This window comes from Photinus pyralis, unplaced genomic scaffold (assembly GCF_008802855.1).
Source record: "Photinus pyralis isolate 1611_PpyrPB1 unplaced genomic scaffold, Ppyr1.3 Ppyr1.4_LG6, whole genome shotgun sequence".
Classification (NCBI taxonomy): Eukaryota; Metazoa; Arthropoda; class Insecta; order Coleoptera; family Lampyridae; genus Photinus; species Photinus pyralis.
In genome coordinates this window covers 16,243,995-16,264,171 of record NW_022170663.1, presented here as the reverse complement: position 1 = coordinate 16,264,171, position 20,177 = coordinate 16,243,995, and the positions used below count along the sequence as shown (strand labels likewise).

Genomic DNA, 20,177 nt, shown 5'->3' with positions numbered 1-20,177 from the left:
TCTACGCACCAAAATTAATAAGAAAAAGTGTGTTCCCGAGAAATTTTGGTGCAGTCGATTTTTGGTAAAATAGGAAGGTTGTACACTGCCTTTTTTTGAACTCCGAAAAAAAAATTGTCTCAGATCGACCCGGGAAAAAATTTTCCTATAGGATGTGACCCGTAGAATCCATAATTTCAAACAGTTCCAAGATTGGGCTACTAGTTCAAAAGTTTCTTTCGAAATTGGATTCTTCCATAACTTTTGATTGAGAAGTCCGATCGAAAAAGTACGAATTGTTTTGGATTCTACGCACCAAAATTAATAAGAAAATGTGTTTTCCCGAGAAATTTTGGTGCGGTCGATTTTTGGTAAAAAAGGAAGGTTATACACTGCCTTTTTTTGAGCCCCGAAAAGGGAAATTGTCTCAGATCGACCCGGAAAAAAATTTTCTTATAGAATGTGGCCTGTAGAATCCATAATTTCAAACAGTTCCAAAATTGGGCTACTAGTTCAAAAGTTACAGCCCTTTGTCTCAGATCGACCCGGAAAAAAAATTTTCTTATAGAATGTGGCCTGTAGAATCCATAATTTCAAACAGTTCCAAAATTGGGCTACTAGTTCAAAAGTTACAGCCCTTTGAATTTTCTTTCGAAATTGGTTTCTAGTCCATAACTTTTGATTGAGAAGTCCGATCGAAAAAGTACGAATTGTTTTGGATTCTCGCACCAATATTAATAAGAAAAAGTGTTTTCCCGAGAATGTTTGGTGCAGTCGATTTTTAGTAAAAAAGGAAGGTTATACACTGCCTTTTTTTGAGCCCCGAAAAAAGACATTGTCTCAGATCGACCCGGAAAAAATTTTTCTTATAGAATGTGGCCTGTAGAATCCATAATTTCAAACAGTTCCAACATTGGGCTATTAGTTCAAAAGTTACAGCACTTTGAATTTTCTTTAGTAATTGGTTTCTAGTCCATAACTTTTGATTGTTATTTATATTTCTGTCACTGTCACTCATTGGGTAACTGAATCATTAATATAAATTCAAAACATGCTCTATGCATGCGCGTAACTGGGACAGAGATCCCCCTTGTGGCACTCTCTCTCTCTCTGATCGCGCATTCCAGTATAATTATAGTTCAGTGCATACAACCATCCCATTACGTGTTCTAACTTCTAACACACCCACACGAATGAATGACGTCACAACATGGCGCACAGGCACAATACCATTGGGCCACACGTGTCTACATCCACGTCTACAATTCGCTGTGACGTCACTTCCTGGTCCCGTACATACATTGCATCTCTACTATCGCCGATCGCATCTTGTCCAGGAGCAAGAGACCGAAAACTTCTGGTGGCGCTCGAACTCCCGTTCCGCAGACTATCGCCGCCGTCACAGTCACCGCTGGGTTTTCCTTCATTAAATTTAAAATTGCGCTAAAAAAAGCTACAAATACAAAAAAAAAACAGAATTTCAGGACTCAAAGTTAGCCTCGTTTCGCCACGAGACTAAATTTCTGTCTCGTCTCAAAAATGCGAGGAGACCAAGTCTCGTCTCTGCAGCATCACTATTCACTACTACTCTAAGTAAAGATAGCTTATTATAGAAGCATCTTTTTGATACCCCATTTTCTAATACTGCAAGAAATAAATTTTGTAACTGTAATTTAAATTCAATATATTTCAACAATCTTATTAAAGGCATAGAGTATCTGCTTGCTAGTATACATCAGCGAAAATAGGCACTACAATCGATACCATACAAGATACAATCGTTTGAAGACCAATCTCACAATCAATAAAATAAATAAAACCATATCATATATTTTGGTAAATTAAATATCAATTCATATAAATATATTGGTAATATATTAAAATAGAATAAAAACTTACTCAAATAATCAACAATTTCAATTAAATTTATCACACCTCGCACTGTCATCCTACTAACTAATCGACGGGAGTATTCACACAAAAATTATGACATAAGTAAAAAATAACCTAAGATAAATCACACCATAACAGCCTTGTAGAGAGAAATTTACGTTAAACTTCCGTACTTGCGACCGGGAGGCCAGAGTGTGGGCTCTGACGAACTGGGAGTAGGCGCTCTTAGAAATGCGTTGGATATGGAGTCGTACAGTCGTTCCCTAAAAGTCTTATATTCAAGATCGCTACTTTGATTGCCAAAGTTAAAATCGGCCACTTCTACTATGAACCTGTCAGTAAAAAATAAAGTGTTAGTTGCAATTATAAAGGTGAGAAGCTAGTTACCTCGAGCGATTTTGTACGTAATACGCGACGCCGAACACAATTAGAACGACAGCAACAAGGCTGGAGGCGACAGGAACTACTATCACTGAAAGCTGAGCTTGCTTGGCCTCTGAAAGCAAAAGGTTAATCCACCGCGTCGTTGTTTTAACAGCAACAACTCGCATCAAGTTGGTAATAGACTCCAAGAAGGTGTGTTAGAATTTACAAACCTAACACTACATTTGGTCCTTCGAGCCGGATAGTTTAGGTACTGCAAAAATTACAGTCCTGACTAAAGAAAATTGTCTTGTAAAAACGAACACTTTTGTATGTAGTTATGAGATCGTTTGTGGACTTTACAAGCCAAATTAATCAAGGAAACAAAAATATTTTCTGTACAACATAATTTAAAGGCAGTTGTTAGTTAAGATCCAAATAGGATTTTTTTTTCTATTTTTCCAAAAACTTCACGACATTATAAGGAAGCATGTGCATCCTACAATAACCAATTGAGACAAAATATTTGCTACAACCCTAATTGATCACAAAAATTACAACCCAGGCTGTAATATGTAAATGTTACAGGTAAGGCCGAGTTTAACAGGTTACACTTTACTTTCAGTTACAGTGTAGCTCATAGGCCCTGTAAACATAATCATCAGGAAAAATGTCAACCCCATTTTACAACCCCTGATATGATTGTGCATTAAAAGTTGTTTTAGACTAAAAAAATGCACCTAATTCATGGATAAACCACCCAACTTGATGCTGGTACAGTGGCATACCTTCGTAAACAGTAACTGTAACAGGAGATACAGTTTTCCCGACGTCATTATAAATCACAATGACAATGGTGTATTTGTGCTGTTTGGGGAAGTAGCGTCTGATCGAAAACATGCACTGATCCGACGAATCAGGAGGCGGCACTTCACATGTCTCGTTCCCCGTAATGTTGTAGACACCTTCGAATATGTGCCTGCAGTAGTGGAACGGCGCAGAGCCCTGGCACTTCACGATGAGATCAAGCACTTTACCTTTCGAAATCCAGTAATTTCCGGTAATGGTGACATTGAAAATTGGGGCTGTAAATCGGGCGATTATTTTTTGTTTGCCGCTGTAATACTACCTTTTGACATGAATTTTCTCGTGAATAATCCGTAGGTTTTACTTTGATCTGGGACTACACTTCCGTTACTCTGACAAACAAAGGGGAATGAAACATTTGATGCACTAGGTACAGGAAGATTAAGGACGGATCGTTTCACCTTTGCCGGTTGAAGAGTTGTGGAAATATTAGTCTGTGCAGGAGCAGGGGTGGTAGGTGGAAGGGTTACATTAGGAGCAGGTGTTGTGGTGGTTGGAGGTGCAGGAGTTGTAATGGGTTCGAAACCGGCAACAACTAATGCTTCAATCTGATGCTTCTTTTCAATATCGGGATATTGAAATGTATAGGTAAAGTTGTTAGTAAACCCGTAATAAACACAGTCCACAAACCAATACGTAAGAATGCTTGTAGCTGTCGAGTTTATATACTCCTCGTCCGACTCCGTCAACACAACCTTATGTACAACTGGTGAAGAATTAGAGACGAATTTTCCGTGACGCACTTTACCATCTTGGATTAGCAACAGCTTCCCATTTAATTGCTCTAAAAAGAAGCACAGTAGGTGCTGATAATTGACAATATTCTACTCTACCGGTAAGTTCAAACATCAAACGTTGTGAGGTCTTCTCAATGTAAAACAATACGTAAAACTTCTCCACGGTAACTTGCACCTCATACGGACCAGGCGGGTATGTGTGATTTGCCGGGTAGGTCACACTCCATCTGTCAACGTTAAAGTCAGACTCGTGCTGCAAGGACTTAATAGCAATAACCGATTATTAAAAACGTTACGTACCACGGCACTGTGTGATAAGATGCTATTATCCCTCCATATGTATTTAAACCTTCCACTGGCAGGCGCGCCGTCTTCATACAACCTTGCGACAAAATGAACCGTGCCCCCACGTACAGTGGGGCTGTCACTGGTTAGTTTAACATGATATGAGGCAAACACTGCAACTAAAAATATAAACAATGCGCCTTAACTAAATGGTGTTTACCTAGCCTTAATTTTACGAAGAAAAGGAATAGGACATTCAACTTTATGTACATTTTATTAACAATGAGCAAAATGTGAGGGTAATCTACTTTCCATTTGCCTTATCTACAGAAGAAATTGAAAATTATCTACAAAAAAATGTAACAAATTTCACTTTTTGACAGTTGTACGTCACATATGAGTCAATCGGTACATTTCGGGAGTGATCGCCAGCAAAGCTATAACTTGTTATAGAAAACGATACTTATACAAGACTCTCAAAATTCATACACATATAGTTCGAATGCTTGGGGGCTGGTATTATTTAGCGTCGAATTCTGGTGATTTGTATGCTGAGAACTATTTCACCGCCCAGGTCACCCTCGATGGTTAAAGAGCGGCTTGGCCTTGGCAGTCTTCAAGTGAGACCACAATAGGGTTGTTAAGACGGCAGGATCCCCCCCAAAGAGTGCTCCCTAAGTTTTCTCCAAAGGAGATGTTTGTAAAGGGGGACGGGGATATATGTGACTTTGGGACTGCGATAACCCTTTTGGATTGGCTCCCTTCCACAGTTGATGTCTGGAGTGAGTTGCCAGTTCGTTATGTGGCCAGAGATGCCAGACTGAGATCAATCAGTGTGACTTCGGGTAGTTACGAACGTGGATCGCTGCCCTGATTGAGAATCTCTAAATGGATTAGCACTTGTCAGGTATTCAAGTAATGCCTTGCCCCTAGGGGTTGACGTTAGTGCTCCGCCCCCATGTAATATGGTGGGCATTTGAGTCACATGCTCACATCAACTCAACAGTTTTAAGAATGGGGCAACATTCCAGAAACTCCGATAGATATTGAGGCGCCATGAAAGATTAGTCATCAGCGATAAAGAACGAAGGCGGATGTGATGCAATCCTTCCGGGGAAAATGGCGCGTTTATTCTAGACTATTCCGAAGCGCTGTGGAACAATCGTTGTTTGCTTGCGTTTTAGTCAGTGTTATAAATTTATTGTTATTTAGTTGAAATAAATACGCCAAGTATTTAAATTTGCGTTACAGTATGAAATAAATGAATTTTTGCAAACACTTCATTTTATGTACATGGGTCATAAGGATCTATTGCCAAGGAGGGAAAGTTTTTTTAAGTCATTCCTTTGGAAATTTATTTTCTGTTTATGTAATGTTAACTTCTTTCTGAAGAGGTTATTTATTGTTAACGGTACCCAAGTAGGAATTTTTTTCGTAGTGGGAGTTAAAGTTATTATGAACAGTTATTTTATTGCTACAATGTAAAAAAAAATTAGAAAGGTTTAGAAAACGTGATCATGGATTTAAAAATTGGAAAAGAGAGTTAAATTTGGAGAGGTTTCACCAAGCTAATCTTAAAGAGGAAGTTTGTAAATAGTAGAGTTGGATTGATTATGATTTTTTTAAATATATTTTGGATTTGTTATTATTTCTTGACCAGGAAATCCTAATAAATGTCTAGTAAAAATGGAAAGTAGCACTTTCTTCATATATTTCTTTGAATAATTGATTTAATTTCATTTCATGCTGGCAGGGAAATTAGTTAAAAAACATTCATTATAAAATTCGCATAAGAAAGTGGAATTTAAGGTAGGTAAAACGACTAAGAAACAACCCCATGAAATAGTGAAACCTGTTCAACATCCTTACATTTATAGGTTTCGTATATCAAAACGTAACATCAAATTTGAAAGCAAATGAAACCCAATTTCAATTAATAAAGAAGTGAATTTAAGTTTTCCTCTTTAATACCAATAGGTGCGTTAATGAGGCTCATTAACAAACCGATAACAATTGCGTTACTTAAAGAGTTCGATTTAATATCGAAATAGAAAACAATTAATTATTTGCTTACAATATCCACAATCCAACGAAATTAACACAATTATTGCAGTCGCATGAATGTTACATACTAACATAAAGCCATGGCGTTCGGGTTAATCGATCATTCTATACTTTATGGGTCAATTCTTCTTAGTTTAGGGATAGGAATGTATTTTGGTTTTTGCAAAAAATCTGTTTCCACTGATGCTTACCTTTGGGCTGCCTTTGCCATGGAATTTTCTAAAACAAAAAGATATCCAGTTATCAATTAGCATCACTTCGACATGGATTTTATGATCGACTTGGTTACTGTATTGCAGTTAATGGTGACTTATTCGAACATGTATTGTAAATTGTTATATTAGGTAACCGTTTTTAGTAATTTGGTCTTTCTTTATGTTGAATTCGCTGTTCTAAATATAATACTTTCTGATAGAATTTGATTTGTTTTATAGCAGACATTCCATGGCATGACGGATATTGGCGTAGTTTTGTATTATAAAATTCCATGGCATCACAGATTATTGAAAAAGATGGGGGTTTTATTTTTCCAATTTTCCGCCTTTATTATACAAAAAATTGAAAACTAATACAGGTGATTGACGTAAACAATTTTTTTCTACAAAAAACCTTAATACTTTTTGGCTCTAAAATAATTTGGGGAGCAAATAATCGCATGATATGAATTTTACATTGAAATCCCTATGATGCGTTACGCAAGTCACCACCCTGTATATAATAAAAATTAAATTACATGCTCAAAATAGCTTCTATGGTTAGCGAAGTAGTGATCTTTCATAAAAATGATTCCTAACATTTTGCACCTGAGTAATAATAATAATAATAATTTATTGTCCAAACAGACTATCTAGTCTAAATACAGGACAAACTTAAATATTGTTCAATAAAAGCCGCACAGAAATTAAAAAAATTACCAAAAATTGAACAAAAATTATTATAATGATAGATTAATAACTAAAGCGAAAGAAAATTGTTAACAGAGCTATACAATAAACAAAATAAAGTCATAAATCAAAATACAATATTAGTAAATTAAAGAAATTGTATTAGTGCAATGGCAAAAGCAAAAAAAAAGACAAAAATTACTGGATCATACTTATAAGGAATTTTAAATTAGTGTTAAAAATATCAACAGTATCGCATACCGAGTTATAATTATGACACATTGGATAAATTTGGGAATTTTGTAAGAGATTTGTTCTGCAATAGGGTAATTTGAAAGTTAAGAAATGCCTGGAGGAAGAACGAGGCACAGAGAAATTTAAATAATTGTGTAATGTGACACAATCAATTTCATTTCATAATTATTTGTACAAGAACGACACACTTATTGTTTTACGTCTGCTACTCGACGGTAAAAGATTGAATCTTTCTAGCAGCTAGATATTTTAAAAGAGGACGTTGTATACGTTCTAGGTATTTTTCGTGTTTTTTTAAATGCTGGATTCCATACTAGTACACCATATTCAAGCTTGCTTCGTACAAATGTAGAAAAAAGTAGTATAATAGTTGACAAACTTGCAAAATCTGATCCAATGCGTATAATAAAAAAACCTAAGGTTTTAAAAGATTGCCTAACAATTGTATCAATGTGTAAGCTAAATGTTAGCATGTTATTGAACAGAACCCCTAAGTCTTTTGTTTCAGTGTCTCTTTTTAAGGGTGTATTTTGAATTTTCTTTCGAAATTGGTTTCTAGTCCATAACCTTTGATTGAGAAGTCTGATCGAAAAAGTACGAATTGATTTGGATCCTGCGCACCAAAATTTTCTTTCGAAATTGGTTTCTAGTCCATAACCTTTGATTGAGAAGTCTGATCGAAAAAGTACGAATTGATTTGGATCCTGCGCACCAAAATTAATAATAAAAAGTGTTTTCCCGAGAAATTTTGGTGCGGTCGATTTTTGGTAAAAAAGGAAGGTTATACACTGCCTTTTTTTGAGCTCCGAAAAAAAAATGTTCCAGATCGACCCGGAAAAAAAAGTTCTTATAGAATGTGGCCTGTAGAATCCATAATTTCAAACAGTTCCAAGATTGGGCTACTAGTTCAAAAGTTACAGCACTTTGAATTTTCTTTCGAAATTGGTTTCTAGTCCATAACTTTTGATTGAGAAGTCCTATCGAAAAAGTACGAATTGCTTTGGATTCTACGCACCAAAATTAATAAGAAAAGGTGTTTTCCCGAGAAATTTTGGTGTAGTCGATTTTTGGTAAAAAAGGAAGGCCTTTTTTTGAGCCACGAAAAAAAAATTGTCCCAGATCGACCCGGAAAAAAAAAGTTCTTATAGAATGTGGCCTGTAGAATCCATAATTTCAAACAGGTCCAATATTGGGCTACTAGTACAAAAGTTAATTTGAATTTTCTTTCGAAATTTGATTATAACTTTTGATTGAGAAGTCGATCGAAAAAGTACGAATTGTTTTGGATTCTACCAAAAATTAATAAGAAAAAGTGAAGTTCTCAAGAAATTTTGGTGCAGTCGGTTTTTGGTAAAAAAGGAAGGTTATACACTGCCTTTTTTTGAGCTCCCAAAAAAAAATGTCCCAGATCGACTCGGAAAAAAAATTTTCTTATAGAATGTGGCCTGTAGAATAGAATAGAGTAATGTTACATAAGATATATTTTTAAGGTTAAATAATTATAGTTTGTAGTAGTTTTTTTATACTACCTATACACTAGTCATAATAGAGACAATATTTTTCCTAATTTGTGCAAGGTTATTGCAAAATATATCAATACTATGTTTATTGTAATAATTGCACATTCGATACAGCGGCGAATTTTGTTAATGTGATGGTCGAGGTATACCAATTTCAAAAGTTCTTTGCTGTCTAATGTTTTTTCTAGGAACTGCAAGTTTTAATTGATGTAGGGTTTGAGTGTGTTCAATTAGGTGGTGAGTTATTTTATATAAGTATAACATCGAATTAAGTTGAGAGTATTGCTTAAGTGATAATAGTTCAGTATTAGATAATAATAATTCGTAATCAGCGTGATCAGGATAGTATCCATTCTTTCGGTAATATACATATTTCAAAAATCTTTTCTGGGCTGACTCTCACATTTTCCAATATTTTTCATACATTGAATTCCAAATCACCGAACAGTAATTAATTTTGCTCAAAACGTAATATCGGTACAAAGTAAAAAATGTCTGCCTATTAGTAAACAACTTACAATTTCTTATTACAAAACCGAGGGTTCTACTACAACTGTTTGTTAGTTGACAATGTGTGAATTAAAATTAAGTTTTGAGTCAAACAGCACACCTAAGTCACTTACTTCATCTTCAGGCCGTAGCCCAGTATCACAAAGAAAATAACTAAAAGTAATGAGATATTCCTTTCTTCCGTAACTCACCACACAGCATTTATTTATATTGAGAGAAAATTAAAATTAAAAGTAAACGTGAGAGCGCTCGCGAAAACACGTCTATATGCCTGTACAACTCAAAACTATACTTCAAATAATACTCAGGAAGGTTTCAGATATTCTATTTTTCAAATCCGGAATGTCAACTGTCTCTCAGATCAAACACTTTTTGTGCTAAATAACCCCACAGGAAATAATCAAGCATTGAAACCGTTCCATCCGCCTATATCTCTGCAAACGACTGATTTTAAAATTTCATTATTTGTTCATCAGCACAATGTGGTGATGCTGGAAAATAATGCCGCCATTTGGCTATTAAAAATTTAAAATCATGATTTCCAAAGTAAAATCCATTTCCACTACCAAGTGCAACGGGGTATACTTGACATTGCTTCAGAGTCAGTGTCCCTATTAACCAAGGCTTATAAGAAGACATGGTGCCTGGAAATCATCAAAATGTAGCTCAAGGATACGTAGATGCTTCTTTAGAAAATAAAAAAAGTCCAGAAAAACACGAAGATTGCAAAAGAATTTAATGAAACTGTTACTGTTACTGCTTCAACGTCTTCGTGAGGTTCGAATGTTCACATATCTGATGAATTGTGTGTAACTGCTGGAAATTGTTGTATAAAAATAGTCGTAATATTGGTTCAAATTTGTAAAAATAACTAAATTAAGGTGCTGTAGTCAATTACGTAAGTGAGCGTTATAGAGATTAGAAGTAATTAAAAAACACACCGGCAATTTACAAAATTAACGTACTCGCACAAAAAGCATTTAATTAGTAGATTAGTAAGAGAAAATGGAAATCATTTGCACACAATTAGAACCAAATTGATATATAATTTATTTAATATTATTTCATTTAACTTCTTATCGTTACACGAGCACTACCTCCACTATGGCGTTTGGCTTAATTGACCAAGTTATATTTTATGGTACAATTTCTATTAGTTTAGCTATCGGGGCGTATTTTGGATTTTACAAGAAACCTCAGTCTGCTGATGACTATCTCCTGGGTGATCGAAAGATGAAGGTAATCCCGGTTGCGCTCTCAGCGGCTGTCAGGTAAAATCGGGATATTGTTACATGGGTCTAACTAGCAATTTTATTGCAGTCATGTTTCAGGGGCGTTATTGTTAGGCCAGAGCGCCGATGTTTACGTGTACGGTGTAAATGCGACTTGGAATATACTGGCATGCTTACTAAGTAGCGTTATTAGTGTCTTCCTCTTCGTGCCGGTGGTAACCAAGCTAAATATTTCGAACTCTTTCGAGTACTTAGAGTTGCGATTCGATAGAAGGATTAAGATCATGGCATCCTGCGTTTATACAATGTACCTTTTGCTGTACAATCCAGTTGTGGCGTACGTTCCAGCAATTACTTATTCGCAAGGTACCTACAACCCTTGAGAGAGTGATAGTAAAATTAATGGTTCGTTTTAGTCACTGGTGTAAATCCACAAATCGTGGCTCCCATTTTGTGCGTAATCTGTGTATTTTACACTACCGTCGGAGGATTTAAAGCGGTGGTATGGACGGACGTATTTCAGTTTCTTGGAATAATGACGGGCATTTTTATGGTGATTGTGCTCGGAGTAACGTCTGTAGGTTTTGATGTGATTGTAGATAGGGCGGCGCATGGTCATCGGTTAGACCTTAAGTATTGAAAACCATCTTCTAGCTAAATATATATCGGTTTTTCAAGTTTCAGCTTCAATCCTACGTTGAGAGATGGATTTTGGCATATTATCATTGGGGGTACGACCACTTGGATATTCAGCCTAAGTTTTCATCCAGTAACTGTGCAAAGATATTTATCGCTCTCTAGGTTTTCCAGCGTTCAAAGGTAAATGCTGTGTATAAGTATACATAGAGTAATATTACGTTTAAGAGTAATGGCTATCCAAGCTTGTGTAATAGGACTATTAATTTTCATTTGTTCCGTTGTTGGACTTATTATGTATGCCACATATAACACCTGCGATCCTATTACGACAGGTGAGGTGTCACGTGCTGATCAACTTCTACCGTATTTCGTGATGGATGTTGGCCGAGGCATTCCTGCACTCTCCGGTGTTTTTCTTGCTGGAATCTTTAGCGCTTCCTTAAGGTAGAACACAATGAAGTGTTTGTAATAATTATACAAAATGCCTGGCAGTACTCTCTCATCATCGTTCAATACGATGGCGGCAATAATATATGGAGACATGTTAGCGCCGTTCCTATCCAGAAATTTCTTGCATGGTAAAGAAACTTGGATTTTAAAACTGATTGTAGTTATATTGGGGGCAGTTACCACATGTTTTACCGTACTTATAGAGCGAATGGGAGGTGTATTCCCACTTGTTATTGCCCTTTTAGGTCTCGTGTACGGAATACTTGGTGGAATATTTTTGCTTGGAGTACTATTTCCTAAGGCCAATTCACTGGTAAATGTGGACCAATTAATTTTCAATTCACAGTAGTCTTGCAGGGCGCTTTACTAGGCACAATTACAAGTACTTTCGCTATTGGTACAATTGCAGTATTGAATCATTGGTACAGTTTGCAAGGGGCAAATGAAAAGTTCATTAAACCAATTTCAGTGGAAGGTTGCTTGGTTCCTACAAATGTGACGTTGGTTAGGTGAGAAAGTATTGTCCAATTGTGTCATAATCGGTTGTTACCTTTCAGAAAACATTTAGAGCATGAACCGTTTGTACTCTTTCGCATCTCTTTCTGGTACAACTCGGTAATGGCTGTGTTGGTGGTGATCATTGTTGGTCTTCTTGTAAGTTGTGTTACAAAGCAAAGTACTGTTGATCCATCCCTGTTAAGTCCAATAAGTCGGACGGACTGCAGCAAAAGAAACTGTAGACAAAAATACGTTGCTGGACTATCGCAGAGTGATCAAACCGTTTACAACTTCCAACGAGATGTGTAGCAATTATGAAAACTGCAAATTTAGATGGTATGGTTAAAGTATTATAACCTTATTTCAGAAATGGGTTCAATAAAATGCCGTTTTAATCAACTACATTACCTAACCCTTAGGACCAAGTCAACAAAAATATAACAGGACTGAAAATTAAGTACCATAGTTCTCCAGCGTTTTATTTTTTTTAAAGAACTATTTTATAAATTTAGACCTTTATCTTCAATTTTTTTTAAAAAGTTTATAGCAACTGAATACCGATTGTTTAAATATTAGATGTTTTGCACCGATTAATGCGCTAATTCTGTTTTATTTTTTACTCTTGATCAAGACGATTTATGGAAAAAGTAAACACAGTTTTCTAGATAAGTTACTTCTAACATTACCTACCCCAAAAAATGAAATCATATTTTTTGTAAATAAAGTCTGTATCTTGGCGGGCGGTAAATCCACAATTTGAGTGTAGCAAGTGCGCCGCTGCACAGTGTCGGCGGGATGTAACTAAGGACCAAGACAAGAGTTGACATAGCAAAAATATCATTTTGTCTCTCGCAACTATAATCATCTATACATTAGTGTAAAAAAGTTGCACTTAGGTAAAGAAGACCCTTAATAAAAGACGAATTAAAGGACTCTGCCCGTTAAAACCTCGCTCTAATAGATTTTCTTTAAAATAAGTAAAATGATTTTATACATATAAACAGAAGCTACTTACTCTCTACACTATAATATGGACATTATAGGGACTTATAAACTTATGCCTAATTAAATTCAAAAATTAATATTTACACCTGATTGTTTCTATATTTAACTAATCTATTATTAACTTTATGAATTTTACGATTATCATCTACTATATTTACCTTATCCTTATCTAACACCTTTATATGGTGATTCTAATTTCTGCCCTAGTCCTTATTGACGTGTTATTGTTTCTCTTCATAATATATGTACACTTTTGCACTACCTAATAGTTCCTTATCTCTTTTATGTGCTATACTTAACTTGAATTTATGTTCACTCGCGTAATCGGCTCAATTGTATATTGTCTGTCGATAGTGATTCTAACAAGGGTAGAAAGCCAGGGCCTAGGGGGTGTCGTTTTCTCGAAATCGGCTGATCGGGCTGATACCTTGGTATTAAGCACCAACAGGCACTGGTGAAGCACTAACGGTTGGTGCCGGTCCCGTAGTTAGTGCTTACAGTGGCCGCGCTAATTTCACGGACCTGTTATTGGTAGGGTGCCATCACAGACTGATCTCCTCTACCACCACCCATGGCATCCTAAAAAGAATAGATTTTACCTTGCAACATTAACACCGTCTCATTTATCGCGGTAATATCCTCAACAAAGTCCATAGACCAGCTAAGCGAATTACCAAATTAACCAACTTCAATTTCAAAAAAGCAGATTTTCTTAAAATGTACGTCCTTTTTCGCGATATCAATTGGAAGGAGTCTCTTATCCTGAAGAATTTCAAATCGGTAGATGATGCAGTAACTAGCTTTAATCAAACGGTAATGAACATTTTCGATGAATGTGTCCCCAAAGTTACAATTAGGAGTGCCAATAAGTATCCTAGCTGGTTTAATATAGACATTATTAAGAAAATCAAACAGAAAAATAAGTTTCGGTTACAGGGCCCATCGGAAGACTTCATTGAAGCCAGAAAAGAACTCAAAAGAATGATCCACATTGCTCATAAGAGGTACATTAATCAAATTAAAATGGATCTGCGGAAGAATTCCAATAAATTCTGGAACTACATCAAGTCGTTGAGGAAGAATAGTCAACTACCTGGAGTTTTTGAGTACAAAGACACCTCGTTAACGGACGCCAGAAGCATTGCGGACGCCTTTGCATCCTTCTTCGAGTCAGTCTACACTATGGAGAGGAACGATGACCCGGAAGATGACGTGGAATCGGACCTGGTGCTATCCAAATTGCACTTGACTCAGTTACATGAATCCGAGATACTGGAAGCAATTAAAAAATTGAAACCGAGGTCGGCTATAGGCGAAGATGGAATCCCACCCTACATCGTGAAAGGATGTGCATCTTTATTGGTAACCCCCTTACTACATCTATTTAATTTAGCTTTGCAAACATGTACATTCCCTGAAGCTTGGAAATGCACCAGAATAACACCAATTCACAAAAGTGGAAGCCGAAAATTAGTTGAGAATTATCGCCCAATTGCAATTATACCAGCAATAGCGAAAATTTTCGAAAGAGTGATCTATACTAGACTTTATTCCCATCTCAGCAGTATAATTGCAGATCAACAGCACGGTTTCACGCGGAACAGATCAACGATTACAAATTTAATGCAGTTTACGCATTTCTCAGCAGGAGCCTTGGATGAGAGAGCCCAGGTGGACTGTGTTTATACAGATTTTGCGAAGGCATTTGATACAGTATCCCATCAAGTCTTGCTCCGTAAACTTGTTTTAAATTGCGTAAGTAATCCGACCGTCAAATTCTTAAAATCATATTTATCTCTCCGTAAAACAAAAGTGAAATTCAATGGTGTGAATTCAGCCGAATTTTATCCCTCATCAGGCGTTCCCCAGGGAACACTTCTTGGTCCTTTTCTGTTTCTCTTATACATAAATGATTTACCGCGAGTGATAAAAAACTCGAAAGCACTATTTGCGGACGACCTAAAACTTTTTAATAAAGTCCAATCCCCAAGTGACTGTTTAAATATTCAAGAGGACATTAACTCAGTAATTAAGTGGTGTATCAAAAATAAACTAAAACTAAATATCAATAAGTGTAAAGTCCTTACTTTTACTAGATCGAAAAATCCCTTACTTTTTGACTATAAGATGAATGGAAAGGTCTTACTACGAGTCACCTCCGTTAAGGACCTGGGCGTGTTTTTCAATACCAACCTTAACTTTAACTTACACATTGAATACCTAACAAATGAGTGTTACAAACTTCTTGGTTTCGTTATCAGGCATACACTCAATTTCACGAATATACAGACAATGCTAACCTTATATAATGCGTTTATTAGATCCAAGCTTGAGTATGCTGCATGTATCTGGTCTCCTCAAACTCTCAAATACTCAGACATGATCGAAAAAGTGCAGAAAAAGTTCATCCGAGTAATGTTTTTAGGTCAACCCAAAATTATCCACATTTGATCTCTTACGGTACCCAGCTTAATTACTTAAATAGTACTTTCGGCTTAGATATAACGAGGTTAGAAACCCGACGGTACATTGCCTCCACAATTTTTGTCTTCAAAATTTTACACAACTTGTTATACTCTTCCGAATTACTTCAAGAAATTAAGCTTAAGGTACCATTTGTTAAGCTAAGGCAAAATAATACTATTTTTGTAGTTAACAACACAACTTCCCCACTTATTAAGATCTTGATCGCTTTAAATAAGTTATCCTCAGTGAATGATATCGACTTTTTTCACGATCCCCTAAATTCAATAATAAATAAAATTAGATCCTAGTCCTAATATTTGTTCAGAGCCCCAGTGCCATGTAATTGGAATTTTTATTCTGTATGGTTTCTGGTTAAATAAATAAATAAATAAATAAATAAATGAATGGAAAGGCTACAAAATCGGGTGCCTTTTCTGCATCAACAAGTTTACGTAATATATTCCGACTTTCATCGACTGTTTTCTCTGAAATTCCCCCTCGAATCTTAATTTCATAATTCAGTTCAGTTTCCCTCGGTTAATGTCCATATCTAATAACAATTTCTCTATTTAAAAAAATTCCCAAGAACAGGCAAGAACACTAGGTAAATATGTACAAAAGTAAGGGTGAGCTATAACGAAGTTCCACGAAGATTGAATTTAGAACATGAACAACTTCACGGCGATGGGGCATATATCTTTGGCTACTTTGGAACTTACTCAAAGTTGAGCGCCACCCAGCTTCTCTATTATCGTAAATCTAGCAGCCGCTACTTCGCTAGCTGCTGGTAAGGTAGGTAAGTGTGACTTAGGCTTTTATGTCTAAAAATATGTGTACCAAATCTCGTCCTCCTTAAGACAATAAAATTGGAAGGCCGTCTGGTACACCTTATAGCCTATACTACAATTTTCCTAAAAGTAGTTAAAAATTTCAGACGTGGGTCTGGACGGACGAACGAACGGGCGGAGGGAAGGACAGACGGACGAACGGACCGACAGACAAAACCCAAAAAAATAGCACTTTTTTTCTTGATACCTGATACTTGTAAGTGGCTCTTAAATCGCTTGTAATTCATGCTTAAAAATTAATTTGAAATAAGTAAAGGTAAGCATCAGAGATATGGCTACTGTGAAATGGACCTGCCCGCCTTCAACCATTATATCTATTTGACATTTTGAGGGTGGAGCTCCAAAATTATTACTTATATAATTAAAAACTTTTTAACAGCTCGTAATTCATGGATACAAATTAATTTGTAATAAGTAGAGAAAAATAGAGTAGGGGCTACGCCAGAATAAACCTGGTCGCTCTCAGGATGACATCTATTAGCTATTTTAAGCGAGTGGCGCTCAAAAATTGCAATTACTTGCAAATGGAAGCTCTTAAAAAGCTCGTATTGTAGTAGTAATTGAAATAATTGGTGTGGGGGGGGGGGGCTCAATCCAAGTAGACGCGGACTCACCACAAGAAATTTTAAATTTCTAGTGATTTAGCGACCTCTAAAATTTTAATGTTTCTCTTCCCTTGCATTTCACCTGGTATAGATACATTACCATTTTAACGTAGACAAAGATTAACCGCACGTGATATTTTGACGACCTGGGTAGCGACGATTGATAAAATAATTGCGTAAATTTAAATTCAAAGCTAATCACTAGAACTGACATTGAAAAAATCTCACGTGCAACTTCAAAAAGCCTGAAACCTGACCCTCAAAACTTGAATTCACTCGAGGAAGAATATAATTATGCAATAAAAACAAGTAACTACAAAAAAAGAAATGGACAATTTCCAGAAGTAATGCATTGACAAGCACTCAGAGGCAAATAATTAACTTTAATTAACTTAATTAGCAAGACATAATAGTAACAATTTTCATACAATACCCACCAAATTAACGAAACTATTGCAGTCGCACGAGTGTTACTTCCATAAAGCGATGGCGTTCGGGTTAATCGATCATGTTATACTTTATTGTTCAATTTTTCTTAGTTTAGGTATTGGAATGTATTTTGGTTTTTGCAAGAAATCTCATTCTACTGAAGACTATCTCTTGGGCGACCGTAAGATGAAGGTAGTACCCGTCGCGGTCTCAGTAGTAGTCAGGTAAAACCGACAAATTTTGATGTAAGCCTAAATCGCAATTCTATTGCAGTTATATCTCAGGGGTTACGTTGCTAGGGCATAGTGCGGATGTTTATTTGTACGGGACAAATATAGTTTGGACTGTACTCTCATGCTTGGTGGCTACCGTTATTGGTGCCTATCTTTTCCTGCCAGTGATATGCAAGCTAAAGACTCCAAACGCATTTGAGTACTTAGAGTTGCGATTCGATAGAAGAGTTAAGATGGTAGCATCCTGGGTGTATACGGTGAACCTTTTGCTGCAAAATGCAGTTGTGGCATACGTTTCAGCAATTACTTATTCGCAAGGTTCAATCCTTGAGGGAGTGATAGCAAAATTAACGTTTCGTTTTAGTAACCGGTGTGAATCCACAGATTGTTGCTTTCATTTTGTGCGTAATATGTCTATTTTACACAACCATTGGGGGATTTAAAGCTGTAGTATGGACGGACGTATTTCAATTTGTTGGAATATTTGTAAGTGTTGTTATGGTGACTGTGCTGGGATTAATCTCGATAGGTAACTTTGGTGTCACACTAGAGAGAGCAAAGCATGGTCAGCGACTAGACTTTAAGTATTGAAAATCATTCACTAGTTAGATCTACATTGGCCTTTCAAGTTTTAGCATCGATCCTACCCTAAGGGATGGATTTTGGCAGATGTTAATTGGAGGCACCACCAGTTGGATATTCCTCGTTAATTTTCATCCTGTATCGGTGCAAAGATATTTGTCTCTCTCAACGTATACCAATGTTAAAACGTAAATGCCAAGTATAAATTTACATACTGTATATTAAGTTAAACCCGTAGAGTGATTGCTATCCAGTGCTGCGGAATGGGACTCGTTATTTCCTTTTGTTGCATCATTGGAATTATTATGTATGCGAGATATTACTCCTGTGACCCTATTACGACAGGTGAGGTAGCACGGGTTGATCAACTACTACCCTATTTCGTTATGGACGTCAGCCGAGACATTCCTGCAATATCCGGTGTTTTCCTTGCTGGAATCTTTAGCGGTGCCTTAAGGTAACATATACGATGATATTATTAATAATTATAGAAATTCGTGATAGTACTCTATCCTCAACGTTCAATACATTGGGGGCTGTGACATATGAAGACGTGTTCTCCCCGTTTCTCGCCGAAGATTTCGTACGTGGCAAAGAAACCTGGATTTTAAGACTGATTGTTGTTATATTGGGAGCTATTATCACATTTTTGACATTGTTTGTAGAACAAATGGGTGGTCTGCTACCGTTTGTGGGTATTACATTGGGTACAGTGTTCGGAATACTTGGTGGAATATTTTCTCTCGGGCTACTATTTCCTATGGCCAATTCGTTGGTAAATATAAACAAATATGATTTTTAGTTTAAAGTATTTTTCTAGGGCGCTTTACTAGGAGCTATTACGAGTACCTTTACTATTGGCACAATTGCAGTACTGAATCACTGGTACACTTTACAAGGGGCAAATGAAAAGTTCATTAAACCAACTTCAGTGGAAGGTTGCCTGGTTCCCACCAATATCACACTTGTCAGGTGAGAAAGCGTTGTCCAATTCAGTCATAGTCGGTTGTTATCTTTCAGAAAACATTTTGAGTATGAACCGTTTATACTCTTTCGGATCTCTTTCTGGTACAACTCCGTGATGGGCTTCTTTATGGTGATCATTGTTGGGCTATTTGTAAGCTGTGTTACGAAGAAAAGTACCGTCGATCCATGCCTTTTAAGTCCTATAATCCGAAAGCATTGCGACGGCATGACGTGTACACAGAAATACGTTGCTGGTGTGCAGCAACAGAGGGATGAAAATATTTACAACTTCTAGGAGGCTGTAGCATGTAATGGTTGTAATCATTACTTCAATAAATTGCTGTTACACTCAACCACATCTATCTTTTTTTTATTATCCGACTGTATTTTGTAGCAAAGTTAAAAAACTCAATTAAACCTTAGTCACCTTCTCTGTACGTATTTCCACAAATGTTGCATATCATCAAGATACTCTCTATTCTCTAATGATTCAGCCCATATTTCTTTGAAAGCAAGCCTCACATGTTTTACCCCAAACGGGAGATATCTGTCAGCTTCAAAATATCGTAACCGGAATCATCCGCACCCGGACCCTCTGTCGAAATATCATCCCGCACGCCGAACCCACTTCCGAAATATGATCTCGAACCAAAATATGACGTTGCACCTAGGGCCATTTTCCAAAATTGTCCCCTACCTACTGTCTTTATTTATTGAGTTGATCCAATCTGGGCTACACGAGGGGTTCAAATTTGGAAAGTATCTACTAGATCAAGCAATTTAAAATTATTTTCAGCTTGGCTGGAATTGTTCCTATTGTTCTTACTTCCTCTGAATCCTATGGAACCACTAAAATCATGCTACTGT

At 36.5% G+C, this 20,177-nt stretch overlaps 3 protein-coding genes across 3 annotated transcripts; 2 read left to right on the top strand and 1 right to left on the bottom strand.

Annotated features, from left to right (window-relative positions):
* Positions 1-1,793: 1,793 nt before the first annotated feature.
* On the bottom strand, positions 1,794-4,523 carry LOC116174188 (transmembrane glycoprotein NMB-like). The gene is made up of 7 exons (XM_031492063.1): positions 4,345-4,523; positions 4,140-4,297; positions 3,936-4,092; positions 3,365-3,886; positions 3,024-3,320; positions 2,260-2,368; positions 1,794-2,204 (listed from the first exon to the last, which is right to left on the bottom strand). The coding sequence occupies exons 1-7, from the start codon at positions 4,394-4,396 to the stop codon at positions 2,027-2,029; spliced, it is 1,473 nt and encodes a 490-aa protein (XP_031347923.1). The 5' UTR covers positions 4,397-4,523; the 3' UTR covers positions 1,794-2,026.
* Positions 4,524-10,461: 5,938 nt separating this feature from the next.
* LOC116174509 (sodium-coupled monocarboxylate transporter 1-like) lies at positions 10,462-12,485 on the top strand. The gene is made up of 8 exons (XM_031492443.1): positions 10,462-10,628; positions 10,678-10,955; positions 11,006-11,222; positions 11,268-11,408; positions 11,454-11,672; positions 11,721-11,991; positions 12,036-12,187; positions 12,236-12,485. Exons 1-8 carry the CDS (start codon positions 10,462-10,464, stop codon positions 12,483-12,485), a joined length of 1,695 nt encoding a protein of 564 aa, XP_031348303.1.
* Positions 12,486-17,652: 5,167 nt separating this feature from the next.
* Positions 17,653-19,605, top strand: LOC116174508 (sodium-coupled monocarboxylate transporter 1-like). The gene is made up of 6 exons (XM_031492442.1): positions 17,653-17,753; positions 17,803-18,080; positions 18,127-18,291; positions 18,836-19,119; positions 19,165-19,316; positions 19,365-19,605. The coding sequence occupies exons 1-6, from the start codon at positions 17,653-17,655 to the stop codon at positions 19,603-19,605; spliced, it is 1,221 nt and encodes a 406-aa protein (XP_031348302.1).
* The last annotated feature ends 572 nt before the right edge of the window (positions 19,606-20,177 follow it).